Raw genomic sequence first — 20,414 nt, forward strand, 5'->3', positions numbered from 1 at the left:
CCACTGAGGCACAAGCACTTCCTCCTGGCCTCCAGAGAAGCAGCAACCACACAGGACTCCTGCTTCCACCAGAGGGACTCCCGCCAATTTACAGAAATGAATTCTTCTACATCTCTGACTACTGAGAATAATCATGAGCGGCCTCATATGAAACAGAGGGAATGCTGGCCTGAGCTTCGGAAGCCTCCAGTGCAGTCCCCAGGAGCGGCTGCAGTGGGACCATGGACCAGTCACCCACTCCACCCCCCCGGGCTTCAGTTCTGGGCAAAGGTGCCCTCCCAAGGAGAGTTCTCAGGTCACCTCCAGCCCTTTGTCCAGAGTTCAGCCACAGCCAAAGGAATCGCAGGAGGGCAGGCAGGCAGAGTCTGTCTTACCAGGTCAGAGAGTAGCTGAAGCCCAGGATGGAGCTGACCAGCCGGAACTCCGATGAGAGGCAGGCAAAGAAGGGGAGGTGGGACAGGCCAACTTCGATGCCTCCAATCAGAAGCACAAAGGCTGGGAGAGACAGGGCCAGAGATGTTGTGAGTTATTCTCACCGGCGCAGGGGAGGCCCAGAGAAGCTGTGAGGCTTCATGCTGACTCGCAGTCATGGGCCACAGGACCCAAGGAGATGAGTGGACAAGCCCCAGCTTAGCACAAGGAGGAATGAAGGAATGCCTCTCATTCATTCATGCAACAGACCCTTCCTGGTACCCCATCCACGCCAGGCACTGGGCTACCTATTGAGATAAAGAAGACTTGGTCCCTACCTTTGATTAGCTCACAATATAATGGCTGGAAACAGACCACACAGATGAACAAACAAATGAGCAAAAAATTATCACTGACAGTAAAGCACTGTAAATGTACCATAGCAGCACAAAGAGTGGTGATTTGCAAAACCCTCTTGTAAACTGTAATACTGTGTGTATATATATATATATATATATATATATATATATATATATCAATGATAACATTAATTCTGCCACTAATTAGCTCTGAGATAGGCTAACAGGATGCAATAAAATCTAATCATGCAAGGTAACCCTCACTAAGTGTCTGCTTTGAGCTGGGTCCTGAGCCAGGCACTAGGGACATAGAAGGAATGAACAAGGTTCTTGCTCTGAGCCCCTTATAGTCCCGTAGGGGAGATACGGAGGGGAGTGTGGTGATACGTATGGTAATAGAGGTACATGCAACCTGCTGTGGGGACAAGAGGAGAAAGCCAGACCTCACCTGGGGTCTGTGTGTCAGGGAAGGCTTCTGGGAGCCAGTGACATTTAGCAAGGCCATGACATACAAGCAGGTGTTTGAGGATGGAGAGAAGAAGGGAAGGAAGGACATTCCTCACTCAAAGGATAGGAGGTGGCTGATTGGGGCTAGTTATTTGTGTGAATGTGAGTGGCAGATGACTGGCAGGAAAAGACAATATGAAAGAAACAATTGCTATGAGGATAGAAGCTGCGACAGCATAAGTTTATTCACTTGCTGCTGCCACAGAAGCAGACAGAACAACTAAGACGGCAAAATCAAAACCCAAACACAAAATCTACAACACCTCTAGGTGACAAGACCCATTTGATATTATAACATCTGAGTAAGAGGAAGCAGAGGGAAGGCAATGGGATATCTGAAGGCCTGAGAACAAAGGAACCCCAAATTGCCAGCAGATACTTACTCATAGGAAATTGAAGCTGAAATAACAGCTGCGACTGAGCAAGCTGTTGAAGGTCATGGTTCATAGGTTCAAATAAGCAGACCTGAGGGAGGTCTGAAGATGCTAGAGTTATCTGGGTCCCATGAACTCTGTCTAATTAACATCTAAGTCCCCTCTCAGAACAGTGCAGTAAGAATCCAAAATAAGAACAGAACATTAGGAGCTGGTGGGTCCAGAAAAAAAGGGAGGGAAGAAGCCAACAGAAAGTACGAGGATGTAATGAGGGTATATATTGTTCTTGCCCAGCCAGATGCCAACATCACTGGTCTTTAGGGAAATGCGAATCAAGACAACAATTAGATACTACTTCACATCGACTATGATGGCTGTAATTTAAAAGATCAGAAAATAACAAGGGTTGGCTAGGATGTGGAGAAATTGGAACCCTTGCACATTGCAGAGCAATGGAACAGAATAGAGTCCAGAATGGACTTTCCACAAAGGTACAAAGGCAATTTAGTAACAACTAGTGCTGGAACAAATGGATATCCACAGGCAAGAAAAGGAACTTCAATCCATATCTCATACTACATCCAAAAACGTTAACTCAAAATGTATCACAGGCCTAAATGCAAAATATCCTAAGACTACAAAACTTCTAAAAAAAAAAAAAATAGGAGAAAAATCTATACGACCTTAGCTTAGGCAAAGATTTCTTATATGACATTTATTATATGCTTTCTTATAAGCATGATTTCTTATCATCATGATTTCTTATGAATCATAGTTTCATGATTCACAAAAGAAGAAATTAATAAATTGAATTTCATCAAAATTTTAAACATCAGCTCTACAAAAGAAACTGTCGGTAGAATGAAAATACAAACCACAGACTGGGAGAAAATATTTGCACTTCACACATCTGATAAAAGATTTGTATACAGATTATATAAAGAACTCTCAAAATGCAATAAGAAGAAAAAACCCCAATTTTCTTAATATAGGCAAATAATTTGAACAGACACTTCACCAAAAAAGGTATAGAGATAGCAAATAAGCACATGAAAACATGCTCACCATCATTAGTCATTACGAAAATGCAAATTAAAAGATACCACTACATGCCTCTTAGAATGGCTAAAATTAAAAAGACTGACCATGCGTTGCCAAGGATACAGAGAAACTGGAACGCTCATATACTGATGGTGGTAATCTAACATGGAACAATCACTTTGGAAAAGAGTTTGACAGTTTCTTAAAAAGCATAATCTACTATATGATCTATATAATCCAGCCATTCCACTCTTAAGAATTTACCCAAGGAAAATGGAAACGTGGTTACATACAAAGAGGTGTAATGTTCATAGAAGCTTTATTTGTAAGTTAAAAACTGAAAATAAATCAAAACAGGTGAATGGATAAACTAACTGTGGTATCTCCATCTAGTAGAATACTATTCAGTAATGAAAAAGGAATTAATTTCTGATACATGTTAAACATGTATGAACCTCAAAATAACTATGCTGTGTGAAAGAAACTAGACCCCCCAAAAAAAGACAAAAACAAGTACATTTTGTATGTGTGTATGTTTGTATGTATGATTCCATACATACATATGAAATGATTCCATGTGTACATATGTATGATTCCATTTATATGTAATTGCCTGGAGATGGGGGCAGTGACAGGATGGGGTGGCAAAGAAAGATTACAAAGAGGAACAAGTTAACTTCTGTGGTTCAGGCGGCTGGTTAGCTCAGTTGGTTAGAGCGTGGTGCTAATAACACCAAGGTTGCCGGTTCGATCCCCGCATGGGCCACTGTGAGCTGTGCCCTGCTTAAAAAAAATGTCTGTGATTCATTATCTTGATTGTGGTGACGATTTCATAGATGTAAACACTTGTCAAAACTTAAATTGTATACCTCTAAGAGGTATGTGGTGATATATCATTTTGGTTTTAATTTGCATTTCCCTAAAAACTAATTAGACATTAGTAGGCATCGGCTCATAGAGGCTTAGAGCCCATGAGAGAAAACTGGCTGGATAGAGAGGTTTGGAAGCTGCCATATTAGGGATGGTTGAACCTGTAGATTAGAGTTGCTATTTCAGGGAGAGCATGAGACGTGGAGAACTAAGATGCCCTAGACCAATGGCCAAAGAAATAAGACCTGTTCTTAGAGGAGTAGCCTATTGAGGGCCTAGCCTACTGATATCAAGAAGGTAGCCACGGCTATGACTCAAGAGAGATTTTTAGGATGGGTGGTGGTGAACCTACTTTCTGAACCTTTGTTCTACTATGTCTAAATGACTTCTGAATCTAACTGGAAGCAAGGCCCCCCAAAAAAGCTTTGAGACTTTCTGAGCGAGGCAAAATTCCCAGCAGGTGTGAGGCAGCCCTGGTACCTTGGGCCCACTGCGGGATCTGCAGGGGCTGGTAGCCTTCCGAGAACAAGAACATGATCTTATTGGCTGTGGCCCCGAAGGCGATTCCATAGGACCATCGGTTACTAAAAGTGCCCAGGAAGTCCAGAGGTCTGTGAACAAGAGAAACAGCTCATGAGGCCAGAAGGTGGCGCTGAGACATTCCCACATTTCATCTCCCAAGTCTTCATCCCATCCTGAGGGGGGAATTATTGGGGAGTGAACTATTCATTTCAACTGACATTTTCCTAGGCCCTCGGTGCCAATTCTGGGGCATGGGCTCGGGGTATGGAAGTGAGGAAGACAAGTCTTTCCCTTGAGGTTCTCTAAGTCTAGGAGGACACAAGCAAGGACCCCAGTAGTCATGACAACAAGCAAAACGGAATGAATTTCATCTGTGAGAGACATAGGCAATATGACTCAAGAGACCATGGGAAGCCTGCCCTGCACCCAGCCACAATCTGTGAGAGTTCTGGTTTCCAATATCCCTGGGAAGGTCTCGGCATCATCAGCTGTGCTGGTTCCATGTGATCATGCCTTCCTAGACACAGTCGACTGGACTATGGGTGACCACGTGACTTTGGATGAGCCAATCGGATGCCTGGTCTTATATTTCGGATTTATGACCCTGAGGATATGAGCCAGTTAACTGTTAATATTCTATTCTGGAAAATCATGCCAAGTTGGGATCAGAATCAGTGCTTGAGGCAAGTTGAGGTTCTAAGGAAGCAGAGATCCTAAGGCAGGTAGTAGAGAGGAAAATGGTAAAATAGTACTGAGGGAGTCCCAGTGACACAGAGAGAAAGAATCCGTCTCCCAGAGATGCCCCTCTCAAGAGCACCAGTGCCCATGAGGCCAGCCTTGCCAGTATCTGTGAGATCCCTGTAACTTTATTTAAAAAATCCTATCTTTTCCTTTTATGAAAACAAGCTTTACTTGGATATCTGTTTCTTCTAACCAAAAGAGATCTGTCTGTATCAGAGTATGCAATTGCATTGGCAAAAAGAAAAGGCTTTCCCAGCGAAGTGCCATTTGAAGCAGACCTAAGTGAAAACTCAGGGTAGCACTGAGAGCAATGCATTATGGGCAGGGAGGTAGGGCCTGGATCTCACCTTCCTGCCCATCTGGCTCTCTCATGTTCTCTCCCAGGATCAGCTCAGAAGGCCCCCGTACTGCAAGGCCTTCCGATCGCCCACTCCCATTCCGGCACTCCTCCCTGCTGCCCTGTCAGTGGCCCCTCAGTACTGAGTTTGTGGCCCTGATTCACCACACTTCCCTTTGTGTCATCACTCGCTTATTAAACCATAAACTCCTCTGGGGTGAGGACCTCGCATAGGATCTTGAAAAGATTAGGTGCTCACTGCACATTCATGGACACGCACTTTATTGAATTGAATTGAATTCTAATCTATCTCACCTGTGGCACTTAAAAGCTATGTGAGACTCAGTTTCCCTATCTTTAAAACAGAGATGGAAACCCCTGCTCTCCTCTTATCAGAGAGACATTGTAGACGGCAAATGAAGAACTGCTTTATAAACGGTGGAGTGCCATGTACATGTGAGGGGTTATTAATAAGTAAAGACGGTGGACCAAAATTACTCAGAAGATCAGAGATTTTGATGGGAAAGTGGCCAGGGAACAAGCGAATTGTGCCATTATCAATTTTATTCAAAGCAGTTTAACATGATTCATGGAAAGCTCCTACTTCGTAAAAAGTCCTGCACCAGGTCCAACATGCCAAATGCCCAGGGCAGAGACTGATCGCCTTGGACCTCCAGCCTCAGTTTTTCTCTGTGCCCCAGCCCATGTGGCTTAGACCTGGCAACTTGAGCGGGGCTGACTGCTCCAAGGGGTAGTATCCAGAATGAGTCTGCTGACTCGAGCTGCATGTGTGGTCCTTGGACATTGCCATTGGATTTCTCTCACCCTGCAGCTCAGGTCACCCCTGGCCTCAGTCCTGACATCCTGGCCTCCTCTCCCTTCTCCAGAGCCCAAGGCTGAAGCCTCAGCATGTCCACGTGCTTAAGCGTGCTTAGGTTGTAACACTGGGGGAATCAGAGCAAATATCAACCAAACCTGGGTCAATGTTCTTATCACTTGTTAGCTGTGTGGCCTTCGGCAAGTCACTTAACCTCTCTGAGCCTGAGTTTATTCATCCATTACATGACACTAACAATCTTCACCATGGTAGGCTGGCAAGAGGGTTCGCTGAAGTAATGTGGGCAAAGCAAATGGTTCAGTGCCTAGGTCATAGTTAGTGTGCAATAAATGTTAACTGCTTTATTGTTCTTAATTATTAGGGGGTGATGAGGCAGAGATATGAACAATTAGATCTCAAGGAAAAACATGATCAGGGATGCAGAGACAGAATGGCAGAGCTAGAAAAGGCACTGAAGAATTCTGGTGCAGCAGGTTCTCCTAGGGCATGACCCATGGTGCCATCCCAACAGCAGGCTTGCTGCTGCCAGTAACAGGGGACTCTCTCCCTCCTGCATCCTGAGGTAGCCATAATCCTGAGAGGGAAGGCTTTCCCATCGTGACCTCAGTCCCCCTGAGGTGTTTTTAAGCACCTCTGGGCAGCTCTGGGTGCCCAGGGTGTAATGGCTTGGAAGCCAATTCTGAACTCTCAAGAGCTTGGGTTGGGTTGGGGCAGGGCAGGGCAGGGCAGTCCATGGTAGGGTAGAGGTGGGGGGCAGGTAACTGGGAGTTATCCTGGCCTGACAGGTGGTGCTGGCCCCAATTACTGGGTACCCCAAGCTGTAGTGATCCACTCACATGATGATTTCAAAGTGGTTTGTCAGGAGGTAAGAAGTATCATCTCTCTGCCTGCGGTGCTCCCGTCTTTGGAGAAAGGATAAGACCAAAATGATGAAAAGCTACAGGAAGAGAAGATGAGAGCGTCAGTGGGAATATTCTTCCCCAGCATGGCCTCGGTGCCTGCGCTGAAAGGGAACACGTGGGTGAGCAGAGTGCTCAGAACGTCTGGGCCCCTCAGACTGCAGAGGCAGGCAGCTAACTGCACACACCTGGAGTTTCCTGAAAGTTTTACACTGAGCTTTCCTTTGTGTTGCCCTGAACGGACGTGAGTGCAAATCTAGTCCTCCCACATACTGGCTGCGAGGAAGACTTAACTTCTCTGAACCTCGTTTCCTCATCTGTGAAAATATCACATTGCGAATCCTTCTTTGCTTTCTTTCCTGCGGATTCAGTCATTTTCTTGATGCCCTTTTTCTCTCCCCCTTTACAAGAAACTTCTTGAGACTTGTCTACACTTGCTGCCTCCATTTCCTTCTCACTTGATCTTCAGCCCCCTAACCTGGCTTCTACCCCCATAACTCCATGGAAACACCTCTGGCCAAAATCACTAATTACCATCTTCTTGCTCCATCCAATGTAAACTGGAAGCCCAAGTCTGGCTTGACCTCTCAGCAGCATTCTGCAAGGCTGACCACTTGCACCTCTTAGAAACACTCTTCCCTAGGCTTCCATCAGCCATGCTTTTCTGGGTTTTCTCCATTACTTCTCAGTGTCCTTCACTGGCTCATTCCTCATCCAACGACTAGATTTGCAGTTCTTCACAGGTCAGTCTAAGGACAACACCTCTTATCACCCGATCCTCTCGTCCTCAGCAATCTCCTCCTGTCCGTGCTCGCAATGGCCACCAATACACAGAAGACTCACAAACTTGAATCTTCAGGTCCATAACTGTTCATCCAGCTACACTGCTGGCATTTCTTTCTGATGTGTTGAAAGCTCCTTGAATTCAGTATGTCTTACATGGAACTCATGACTTTCCTCCCTGCGCTATTCCTTCATCCACCCCAAACCTGGATCTCTTCTAATTTTCCTTACCTAGTGAATGGCAGACACCACCATCCTTCCAGCTGTGCGAGTCAGGAAATGAGTCATCCTCAGCCTCTCCTGTTCCCTAACCTCTCTAGCCAACCCATTATGGAGTCCTATTGTTTTTACCTCCCAAATGTCTTGAGTTGACCACCGTCAACTGCCTCTCACCTGGACCCCCGCAGCCATCTCCTAATGGTCTCCCTGTCTCTTCTCTTGCCCACCTCCAACCTGAGCCCCTACACTGAAATCAGAGTGATCACTTCAAGACATAAATCTGATCATACCACCCTCATGCTGGAAACACTCCAATTATTTCCCATTGTACTTAGAATGAAGACAAAACTCCTTCACACAGAGCGCCCACAGGGCTCCACCTGGCTGGCCCTGCCTGCCTCCCCAGACAGCGACAACTCAATTCTGCACCAGCCACGTCGGCCTTCTCAGTTCCTCACACTCGCCATTCTCCCTCCCTCGAGACTTTGCATGTGCTTTTCCCTTCTGCCTGAAATGCTCTTTACTGCAGCTTCCAACAGAACTCAGCTCCATCACTGCTTCCTCAGGAAAGCCTTTTTTGACTCCTCTAAAAGCCAGTGTCCCTCGCTATATGGCCATTAAAAGCCGTCTTCTGCCTGTGTTTTTGGTGCATAATGTAGGAGAGCAAGTCAAGGAAATCTAGCTGACGTCTCTCTGCTGACCTATTCAGGTCCCTTGGGAGCCTGTACCTGGAAGCAGCCCAGCTCCCCTTTCCCACCCTCCTCGGCCTTTCCCCGCCTTTACTTACTGATGGGATGAGGGAGTAATGGAGGAAGAGCTCCATGTCCACCGAGCCCACACAGGTGCCATTCAGCTGCCTGGTCCTGAAAAACAGCCAGAAAACACACTGACATCACTAGTCGCTGGGTGGTCACCGACCCTTCAGCCTTGCCCGTCACCGTCAGGAGTGTGGTTTGTAGCCCACTAAGATCACCTGATCTGTTTAAAATTCGCTTTCTCAGAGCCAGCGTGCTCACCTACGGTGTGTCTTCCCTAATCTTGCAGATTTCCTTCTCCAGCCTAATCAACTGCGCTGCTAACTGCATCTAACTCCTTCCTTTCTTGATGACACAGTCAGGGGCAGATTCAGCTACTGTGGAGCCCAAAACTTATATAATTTGGAAATCCTTTCCAAATGTAACTACAACAATATCTTACTTTTTTCACATTTTAAGGAAAACATAACTCCATGTAAATACTTAACTGAGGTGTCTCCCACCCTCCGAGAGTCTTGGAAGGGTCCTGTGCAAGTGAGAAGCCCTGAGACTCCAATTTTAGTGCCCTCACAGGGACACAGTGTTCCATAACCAGAGCCCAAGGGGTATCAGCCCTCTCCTGACCCACTGCTGGCCTGCTGGGGCCGCACACTGGTTATCTAGGTGGCAGACTGTGGACTTTGTCCTCTCCAGGCTTCAGAGTCTGCAGTCTGCTGCTGGGGCCTCCTGTCTGAAACATGTGACAGCAGTTCTGTGATTTCTCTTTGAAAGGGGCCTCCTCCTTTCTGGGCCCCCACAACTCTTTGCACTCATGCTCTGCCTTCCACTCCACCACTTGGCACACTCACACCTCTGATCTTTGCTCCCTCTGCTCCCTATGCCCGCGCATCCAGCCAGCCATCTCTGGGCTTCCTTCCCTGGCCAGCTCCTCCTTTTCCCTCAGATGTCTCAGGGAAGAGCACTCCTCTGGGGAGCCCATGAGCACGGCGCAGTCCCCTGTAAGTCTTTAAAATCCCACTGTTCCCCAGTTATGTGACCATAGAGCTGAAAGATCCTAGAAGTGGTGGGGGTCGTGGGGGGGGGGGAACTTACGCTGTCAGAAATGTGATAAAACTGTAAAAGCCAGACTTCTGCTTTTAGGCAGGTCAACTGAGCACATACATCAGTCTCTCTGTCCCATACAAAACCCTCAAAATGATAGAAAAGATGTCGGTTTTTTAAAAAGAAAGAAAACATGGCCATATTTAAAAGCAAGAAGGGAATCTATCAAGGACACAGAAACTACCAGAAAGAAGATCCTGAACAATGGAGAGTGATTGGGACTAGTTCAAGGAGAAAAAGCCTCAGTCAACACGGCTACAGACGGTGTGACCACACAGGAAGTGCTATCCATCCTCAGTGCGAGAAGTTGAAGCAAGATGGGGCCGCCGACAGATCACATAATGATAAACTGGGGTCTCCCAGGGACCCAAGTTCCTCTCACCCATGCTGGCCAGCCGGGAGCAGTGCAGTTTATGTTCCTGGCAATAGTATACATAGGTCACAGACAGAAAGGCCCATATCACAGGTGGCACCTGGGAGGGCCAGGAGCTTTGGCTTCCAGAAGGCCAGCTCCTGAGACATCCCACCTCCACCTTGCTGCACTGAGAGCAGGCCTTAGTACTAACCGTGGCAGCAGCTGCCCCCCCACCAAAGCAAATATCCCAGTGGAAAGCTCCATCACAAAAATGAGCACAAACCAAGAACCATCAAACATTTGAGGAAAGATTACACCACAAAAGGGAGCCAGAAATTCAACAAATAGAAGACCTTACTCCCAAGGAAAAGAAGTAATACAGAACCTCTCTGTGGTAATTACACGTGCAAATTCTCTACAAGAAGAATAAATGTAGGAAGAAGTAAAGGGGCGCAAAAAGCAACAGTAGGCCAAGAAATTAGCAAAACTGACTGTTAATACTGATCACAGGATTTTAAATATATACACATATAACAAATAAATGTATCATATAAACTTGTATTTATACAAATTATATAATATAAATATTTATAACATATATTTTTATAAATATAAATATAGACATAAAATAAAATATTTATTTATAATATAAATACATAAAGTCAAATTTATCATATAAACAAATTTATATATATAAGCCATTTTTTAAAACACGAGGACTCAAAAGACTCTCTCTGAAAGAAATATTGCAGGAAACTGTCAAATAAGAAAAACGAATCTAGAAGAAGGATTTAAAAGTAACAACAATCAGGGGTGGCCAGTTAGCTCAGTTGGTTAGAGCGTGGTGCTAATAACACCAAGGTTGCCAGTTCGATCCCTGCATGGGCCACTGTGAGCTGTGCCCTCCTTAGGGAAAAAAAAAAGAAAAAAGTAACAATGATCAAAGAAATTAACAAAATATATAATTAGTTAAATGTCTAAGTAAGTAATTATTGTGATACAGAAATGCCAATTTGGAGCTGAAATACCAGATGGCATCCCACATGGCAGGAGGGAGAGGTGGGTAGGGCCAGGTGTGGATGCAGAGGGAAGTAAAACAATGACCAAGTTCCCATCCTGTTTAGGAGGGTGATGTAGAAATCTGTTTTTCCTTTCTAGGCTGTATAAGAAAAATATCATTCTAGGTATGTGAAAATCCACAATTAACTACCAGAGAGAATATAAATAAAATGTAAACTAGAATATTTAAAAGTGTATATGAAAGAAAATTCAATTGCTCCAATAAAGTACAGGAAGAGAAAAAAATGAAATAAAGGTTAAAAGAGAAGCACCACAAAAACAAAAATGTCCAATCAATAGTACGCCATCAACAAAGAAGAAATTCAATAAATGCTTAAAATTTTGAGTAGTAATGAAAATAGAAATGAAGATGAAATGCTGTCTTATCGGTTAAATTGGGAATTATTGAAAACATTCCCCAGCCGTACTGAAGGTTAAGACAAGCTGGTATTCCCTTACTAGTAGTCAGAGTTGTAAACTGGTATATAGCCATTTTGAGGATTAATTTTGTAATATATACACCAACAACTTTTAAAATATAGCAATTCCATTTCCAGGATTTCTACTTATAAAAAATATAAGCTAAGGATATAATCAGAGTGGTACCTGAATGTATGTACCAGAATGCTAAGATTCTCTCAATCTCTCCCTCATATGTGTGTGTAACGTTTGGAATGTAATATACACTCATTGTAAAACATCCAAAATATTTACAAATGTATGAATCAGTAAATAAAAATTCTTTCTTCTCCCACAATTATGTGTTTATAACCTATATAGTTTTAAGCAAAAATGGGATCAGACTAAACTTGATTTCTTCACTTAATCAATAAAGGAAAGGCAGTTCATTTAATAAAAGAAGGGAAATTTCTCGTGTCAGCAGATACATACCCACTGGACGCTTTTAAATGGGTGACCCTGCCAACACAGATTCGCTGCTGAGCCTGTCTTCTTCTTGGAGAGGCTGAACCAGAGTTAGTCTGGTAGCAGCAGGAAACAGGTCAGCTCAAGGAAGGTGGGTGGTGCAGTTCTCTAAATACAGGGCTCATAGCTACAGAGTCTGGTGCCCCCTGGGCTACGCTTCCACTCCAGCAGCCATGGCAGTGAACAGATGAAGCATGAACCAGAGTCCACCCAAGTCAGACAGCCACTGAGACCCCTACTCCTTCCCGGTGGGTGCAGTAGTGGAGCAGGTCTCTTGAAAGGTGGACAACATCTGCAGGGCAGCAGCAAAACAGCACCCCCAAATTTAGAAGGTCTGCTTTCCAGTGGCAATGCCTTGGAAAAGTGTTTATGATATACTATTAAGTAAAAAAACAACAAAAAAATATGATCCCCAATTTATGAACAATGGTTACCTCTGAGTGATGGAACTAGGTATCATTCTACTTCTTTTTTCCCTGAAAAAGTGCCTCCGTGCTCAGTGAGTATTAATCTTCTTTTCCCATCCTTTCCCTGCTTTTGAACAGCTCTGACCAAAGAAAAGGGTTTTCCTTTCGTTGGGCTGAAAGGGGACTCTCATTGGCTGTGTTTCTACCTCCTAACACCCCAAACCCTGTCTACTCTTCTGTCTCTGGAATGTGTGGAGTCAGCCCTTCTCCAGGCTGAGCACCCCTCCCCAGCCTGAGTCCAGTTATGGGCGTGTCATGGGCATGTCATGGGCAGCCTGCCTGGCAGCCCTGGCTTCCTGCTAGGTGTGGGGGTGTCAGGGACTCCTTAGCCCTGGGGGCCCTGACCACACAGTGGACTGAAGTCCTTCGCCTGATTAAGCAGTAGCCCGAGCAGCTGCCCACTTGACCCCATGACCACGCTCCCACTTCCATGCTGCAGGCAGGGTGGCCCCAAGCATGGCACCCCGGCTTAGAATGGCCCACTGCCATCCCAAGCCAGCAGGCCTCCTCTGAGACCCTCATGAGAAGAGTCCTAGCTAGGAAAGACTGCTGAGTCCACCTCATCTCTGCTGATAAGTGTGGCTCAGGGGACCCCTGAGTCTCAGTTTAGTCACTTGTGAATGGAGAAGGCCAGACTGTTGGGAACTTAGCCCACTGTCACAGCAGCCAGCCCCCTTTCACGGCAGCCAGACCACTGTTTGGAAATGTCTTTTCATGGGGCAGTGTCCTCACTGGATGGGGAGCTCCGTGGGGCATTCATCTCCATGTGCCCGGCTCCTGGCCCGACATGTGGCAACAGCAGGTGCTCATTAATATTTCCTAAATGGACGGATGGAAAGCTAACATCGCTCAAGGGCCTACTGTGTGCCAAGCTATGCTTTAAGGGTTATACTTTTACTAACAAATTTCATCCTCACAACAGCCCCATGAGAAGTACTATTATCACCCCATTTCACAGATGAGGAAACTGAGGCACCAAAAGATCAGCAAATCTGTGCAAGCATACCCAGCTAGTGGATTGGGGAGCCAGGACTTGACCACTCAAGTAATTTCCAACTGCCACATTCTATGACTCTTCAGTGTAATTTTCTGTTCCTATGGCCAGGGTGATCTGAGCTCTCTTAGAACAAAAACACGAGACTTGCAGGGACTCATTAAGATCTGAGAGTGGATTTGTGTGCCAGGTCATTTGTGCAGAGCTTTCAGAATTTCATGGGGGAAAGCAAACTTCCCATCAGAAATGAAATCCGTGATGAAATGACAGGCTGTCTGGAGGAGGGGGAGTGGGTGAGGGTGTAGGCACAACAAGACTGCCATGTGTTGACAACTATGGCAGCTGGGTGATGGGAATATGAGCGTTCTTTATGCTAGTCTCTCTTCTTTTATGTAAGTTTGCACACTTTCATAATAAAAAGCTTGCAGTTTTCAAATAAAATAAAATTAAGTCCAGGACTATCATAAAGCCCACACAGGCCGTCTATCACCTTACAGGTCCTCTATTGTCCTCAGGCCTGCCTCTGACAGCCTTCCCAGAAAGTCATCTGTGTTTTTCTATCTCTCTTTCTAATTGCCTGTTGGTTTGTCTCTGTCTGTCACTTTCTGTGACTCTGAGAATCAGGGGTAAGTTGTACAACGAAAGTCACAAAGACCCCTTGTTTTTGTTCCATTTTCTCTCAGAGCCTCTCTCTTCCCTGTGTGTCCAACTCTGTTTTTTTCTTTACCTTGACCTCTACTGTTCATTTTGACCTTGCTGTACAGCTAGGAAAGGTCAGCTCTGGGTCAGTACCCTCCTTCAGAGGGTGTGAATGGGGGTATTTTCATCCTGGTGTGGGTCCTCATATGTGCATGGAGGGCAGATCCTGAAATTTGGAGTCAGAGACCTTGCGACCTGGGGTGAGTCATTCTTCCTCTGAAGCTCTGGTTGTCTCATCTGTAGAATGGGTGTGATGTCATCATTTCCCTAGATCATTAGAGAACGGGTAGGAATGGTGCTTCGCTAACTGAGAAGCACTGTGCATGCTGGTTCTCAGGCTTGCTTCCACCTTCCCAACACTGCCTCCCAGACTGCTCCACGAGGTGGGAGTGGGAACTCCAAGCAGCAGCCTGGCCCTTAGCGGACACTGAGGGTGCTCTCCTGGGTGGGCACTGGAATTATGGAGACACAGGAGCCACTGTACCAAGGAGCTAGACACACTGGCTGGGTGCCGTGGTTCCACTAGTGAGCCAGCTGGTTAACCAGCTCATAGAGATAGAATCAGTTCAGCCAGATTGGGAACAGAGCCCTGCACCAGGGCCAAGCTGTGGGATCTCCCCCTGCGCTGAGCTACGCGCATTGTGGGAAGGAACAGTGCTGTACAGTTTAGTTTACACAGTATTCTCATTCCCCAGGCACCATGCTGCCTCGCTGGATCTTCAGAGAGGGGCTGTCACTGGTCCACAGTAGGACTCAAACACAGGTCGTAACTTAGGCTTTGAGGACCAGAGATGAGGTACTACTTGGCCTTTCGTGCCTGGCCTGTCTTTATTCCATTTCCTCCCAGGGCTTCCCTGTCTCCCCCTCTGTATTTAGATCTCTGTTTATTCATCTTTGCCTTGACCTCCCCCATTCACTCTGAGCTTACTGGACAGTGAGGCTCCAGGTGGGTACCCTCCTTTAGAGGGTGTGCATGGGGTGTTTCACGCATGTCAGAAAAGTTCAGAGAGAGCTACAAGAAAAAAATTGGCAACTGAAGAAGGCTCCTGGCCACGCTTACTTAATGGTCCATAAAGTAATGTTCATTTTCATTTCTTTCCCTTAATAAAATAACAATAATAGCAGCCAGCATTTATTGAAGGTTTGCCATGTGTCGGACATTGGACTAAGGTCTTTATAGTTATTATCTCACTCCTTTCACAACTTAGGCTGCATGGACTATTATTCCCACTTCACGGATGAAAAAAACTGAAGCTTAGAGAGGTCAAGTAAATGCCCAAAGTCACTCAGCTAGAGGGCAGCAGAGCTGAAAATTGAACCCTTGTTATATTTTCTAAACAGGAAACGCATTCACACACTAAAATTACATTCAGACATTGAAGAACGGTCCAAGTCTGGGCTCCTCGAGGAGGACAGGAACTCGCTCCTCTTCCCTGTTCGACAAATCGGAACAACACGCTCAGGCCTGAGCCCGGCCCGTGAGAAGGGCCCGGACAGGCATCCTGTGTGCATGGAGACGAGCGTGATGGAGGGGACGGACGCATGGAGGCCATGGGGGCACCGTGCTGACTCCAAAAGAATGTCATGTGGGGAGGGGAGTGGGGTGAAAAAGGTGGCGGGATTAAGAACTACCAATTGGTAATTTCAAAATAGTGTGGGGATGGGAAGTACAGCATAGAGAATATAGTCAGTAATGTAACAACTATGCATAGCGCCAGGTGGGTACTAATCGGGGGGATCACTTCCTAAATTATCTAGATGTCTAACCACTATACTGCACACCTGAAACTAATGAAAAATAATGTTGAATGTCAACTGTAACTGAAAAAAATAATTTAAAAATAAATAAAAAGTGTTAAAAGCAAATGGTAAACTATTTTTTAAAAAAGAGTGTAAGGGGGCAAGAAGTCCCAACTGGCACCACGGGATGGGCCAAGTTCTTTGGGTCCAGCATAGACTTTTCTTGAGTCCACACCATGGGGTCAATTGCCTGCCTCGTGGTCATCTCCTTTCGGATGTCCCATGGGCACTCCAGGCCAACATGTCCCAACTGAACACCGTCTCCAACCTGTTCCTCCTCTGGGGTCCTCACCTCAGGAATGGCACCACCACCCACCCTTTAGTCAAAGCTGGAGATCCAGAGTCATCCTCAACTCCCTCTTTTCCAAGTCACCCCCATATCAAGCCCAGTCCCCTCTCCAATCCCTACTGAATCCAGACACGTCTCCATCCCTACAGCTACCACCTTAGCCCAGGCCAAGGTCATCTTCACCTGGGCTTCCCAGTAGCCTCCTGCCAGGTCTCCTACCTCCAGCACGGCCCCCTCCAATCTAGTCTCCACCTTGTCACTAGAGGGACCGTCCTAGAAGTGCACTAAGCTCCCCTGCTAACCTTGTAGCCTTTCCGTCTAGGAGCCCAGCTGGAGAGGGGGAAAAAGAGAGCAGTTCCCTCAGACGTTCCAGTGCATGGCCCTATCCACGCAGCCGACTCCCCGCTCTCTGTCCGCCTGTCCTTCAAACGGCCTACGGTCTGTTTCGTGTCACATGTCCCTTCCCACGCACTGCTCTCAGAGGCTTCCTCCTTCCTGCCTGGTGCCTGGGATTCAGGCATCTCCTTTCCCAAGTGACTCTCATGATGCCTGTTTGTATTTGCATGACTCCTTTTCTCTGTTTCGTCCTCCACAGCGTCCCTCAACAATCCTAACAGATACGCTACGATACCAGAAAGCAATGCTTCTATTTTGTGTATATTTAGAACAGCCTTTTCAGTTCTTAAATATTAGACTTTCAAATGTTTGAGTGAGAATTCTTAATTCCCGTCATCTGGGCAGAACTTTAAAGCTCTCTAAGATCTTTCACATTCTTGTTCTCATGATTTCCACAAGCCTTTGTGCTAGGTAGGACAGGTGCTAGTACTCCTGATTTATAGATGAGGAAACTGAGGCTTTGAGATTTGTCAGAAACTGCAGAGCCAGGACTCAAACCCAGGTCCTCTAACACCATCTCTGGGCTCTTTCCACTCCACTCTGTGGTTCCACACTGAAGACGAAGGGAAATCTGTCCACTCATCCAGGAATCCTACCCACGGTTCCTTCCTCTGTGCCAGCCTGCCGACAAAGGAGCTAACCATGCCTTCTTCCCGGTTACCACAAACACCAACATCAAAGAAGGCAGCTGCAGCACATGTGGGTGTCCAGCATAACGCGTCTGAAACCTTGTCCTGTAACTTACCTCTCATTTGTGGGCAGCATCTCGGTAGGAAAGCACCGCCTGCAGTCCTGGGGAGCAATGTGCTTCTCTAGATTGTTCGTTGAGCTTCTCCAGCCTCTTGGTTACGACTGCGTCTGATCCGCTGGTGTTCTGCCCAGTTTTCTTCACAGCACCCACAAAACTCACAGAACAGGCAAACACCCAGTCAAATATTTACCAGAGAAATGAAAGCAGGCAAGCGGCCTTCTTCCTTGTTTCAGAACACGGTTGGCTCTTCTTCTGCTCTTCCTCCCATGCTCACGCCGCACAAGCAGGAGCTTCCCTCCGATTTCCTTTCTCCTGGGCTCTTGCTGCCTCTTTTAGGCCCCTGCTGTAAGCACTGGCCCCCTGAACTATCAGAGCTTTGCCCAGCAGCTGAGGCCTCTTTGCCTAACTGTGAAAGTTACTATAGGCAATAAAGTAGGACTCTGCCTCAAGGCAATAAACTAGGAAAATGGGACCACTGGCTTTAAGATTCTCTCTGGAAACAAGGCCACCCATTTGCTGGGAGGAGCGGCTGGAGACAAGTTCAAAACTGAACCCCATCTACAGTACGTAGTGGATAATGTGGTAAGATTTCCCAGTTACCAGAGTGGCCTATGGATTCCAAATGGCCACACTGGTTCCATATGATCTTCAGGGACGGAATGGGAACGAGACCGTAGGTGTCCTTCTCTGTCAGTTCACTGCATTCATCAGCTCCTAGGCCGGGTAATGGCACCCCCACACTCTCAGCACCCACATGGCGTCTGCGGCTCCTCCCGTTCTCTCACTCCATTCATTTTGCTTCCCAGAGGTTCTTGTCCATCCCTTCACCTATGTATCAGAGGGCTCAGGACGTGAGTGTGTCGTGTTCACTTCCTCTTTCCCCCCTACCAGCTTGGACTTGGTGCTCAGAATGGTGGAGCCACAACCTGGAAGGAGCCTGGGTCCCTGAATCAACACGCAAGGATACTAGGAATCGCCATTTGAGACTTTACATGAGTAAGGAATAAACTTCTACTAGGTTAGAGCCATTACACACTTTGGAGGTGACTACAGCTTCTGTCTAATCCTAGTCCATACACCTTATTTTCCATTCGCGCTGCTGCTGCCCCAGGTCCCGCCCTCTCCACCTCCCGTCTGGATGACCATGAGAGCTCTCTAATGGCCCTGCAGCCCCGTCTCGGGCTCGGTGCACACATACATCTCCCTAAAGCACAGCTCAGACTTTGCAGTGCGTCCTCCCGTACTCTGCACTCCCCACCCGAGCTCTCCAATCCTAGCCTTCCAAGAAGTTGCTTCTACCTTCCAGCCTAATCTCCACTGGTTTCCTGCAAGTCTGTGGGTTTAAGTTGCTTCTTCGTCCCTAAACATAGCCTTCCATGCTACTCTAAATCTTTAAGGAAAGAGGAACAGACTCACTCAAGTTGCCTTGAGTGAAAAGGGTTTTCTATTACCACCCTGCAAGGGCTGGGACCCAAACTGGGAAGGTGCTGGAAGCTAAAGGCACTCGGGACTGGTTCCGCCCCCTCTTTCTTCCTCTTGTCTCTCTGCCTCTTGGCATTTTTGCTTCAATGCATTTTTTCTGTGGCACAAGCCCTTTCCTTCCTTTTGGTTTCTGCTCTCTCTTGGCTTCAACTCGTCACCATCCTGACTTCAGTTCATGGTGTCCTCTCAAACTCTACCCCTAACGTCTACTGGCTCCTTTCCAGGCTTCCCCCCAGTTCTAATTGCCAAGAGAAAAGCTCTGTCCTAGTTTGCCTTTTCCCCCAGGTACGTCATAGGCCAGTCCATACGCCTTTCTGTCTTTGACTCAAACACATACCCCTTGCATTAGTTCGCTAGGGCTGCCATAACAAAATGCCGCACACTGGGTGACTTAAACAACAGACCTTTATGTTTTCACAGTTCTGGAAGCTGGAAGTCCAAGATCAAGGAGCCAGTAGGTTTGGTCTCCTCTGAGGCGTCTCTCCTTGGCTTGCTGAGCGCTGCCTGCTCTGTGTCCTCACACGGCCCTTCCTCTGTGCACCCTCGGTGTCTTCCTCTGTCGTCGTCTCCTCTTCTTATACGGCCACCCCTCAGATTGAATTAGGGCCCATCCGAAGGGCCCCATTTTAACTTAATTACCCTTTTTAAGGCCCTATCTCCAAATACAGTCACATTCCAAGATACTGGGATTAGGGCTTCAATATATGAATTTGGGGGGACACCATTCAGTCCATAACAGCTCTGGTCTAATCAGCTGCAGTGGAGCAGGAGAGGGTCATGAAGGCAGTGAGCAAGCACCATAACTGACAGATTCCGGCCACTCAACCCTTTAGTCCTACCTCAAACACGTTCCCCACTTCCGCTCACCACCATCATTTAAGTTCATTAAGTCCTACCTCCAGTGTAATACCTGGCATGATGTGTCTCCTGATCACCATGGAGGAATCCTATTTCTCTTGGCTTGCCATCTGTTTATGGCACATATTTAGGCCTTCTTTCTTCATTCATATTTATGGAGAAGCAGTCTGGTGCAGTGGTTCAGAGTGGGCACCTCTGGGGCCACGTCCACAATTTATTAGCTGTGTGACTTTGGGCAAGTTACACTGTCAACCTCTCAGATCCCCAGTTTTGTCTGAGGTAAGTGTATACCTACAAGTGGACATAGAGTGGAAATAACCTAATACACATAGAACACTTAGGGGGGTGCCTGACACAGGAAGACTCAATGAACATTAGCCATTATTGGGCGCCTGTTGTCTGCCGGGTACTGAATGGCTGCGAGTACACAGTCACATCCCGGTTAATTGTGCCCAAGTCTCAACTCCCCTGCTAGGTCAGAGTGGCTTAGAAGCCAGGATAGATCTGATTCAGCACAAAGTCTAGGATGCAGGGGGATGCCCCATAAATGCTTGTTCTCAAAATTGAAAAAAATGAATGAAAA

At 46.6% G+C, this 20,414-nt stretch overlaps 1 protein-coding gene across 3 annotated transcripts in view; it reads right to left on the minus strand.

The window, feature by feature from the left end:
* LOC109446085 (stimulated by retinoic acid gene 6 protein-like) overlaps nucleotides 1–20,414 on the minus strand; it is a 46,297-nt gene that overhangs the window by 20,318 nt on the left and 5,565 nt on the right. Inside the window, exons 1-5 of one of the 3 annotated variants that reach the window (XM_019729171.3) lie at nucleotides 17,486–17,624; nucleotides 8,689–8,764; nucleotides 6,837–6,937; nucleotides 4,043–4,173; nucleotides 375–495 (exon numbers count right to left, since the gene is read on the minus strand). In XM_019729171.3, the coding sequence (XP_019584730.3) occupies nucleotides 375–495; nucleotides 4,043–4,173; nucleotides 6,837–6,937; nucleotides 8,689–8,764; nucleotides 17,486–17,505 (449 nt within the window). In that variant the 5' untranslated portion in view covers nucleotides 17,506–17,624. Of the gene's footprint in view, nucleotides 1–374; nucleotides 496–4,042; nucleotides 4,174–6,836; nucleotides 6,938–8,688; nucleotides 8,765–17,485; nucleotides 17,625–20,414 lie in introns of those variants that run through there. The other 2 variants (XM_074330743.2, XM_088792796.1) reach the window with 2 other exon arrangements.

The sequence above is a fragment of the Rhinolophus sinicus genome, chromosome 16 (genome assembly GCF_057876585.1).
Source record: "Rhinolophus sinicus isolate RSI-liver-muscle chromosome 16, RSI-T2T, whole genome shotgun sequence".
NCBI lineage: Eukaryota > Metazoa > Chordata > Mammalia > Chiroptera > Rhinolophidae > Rhinolophus > Rhinolophus sinicus.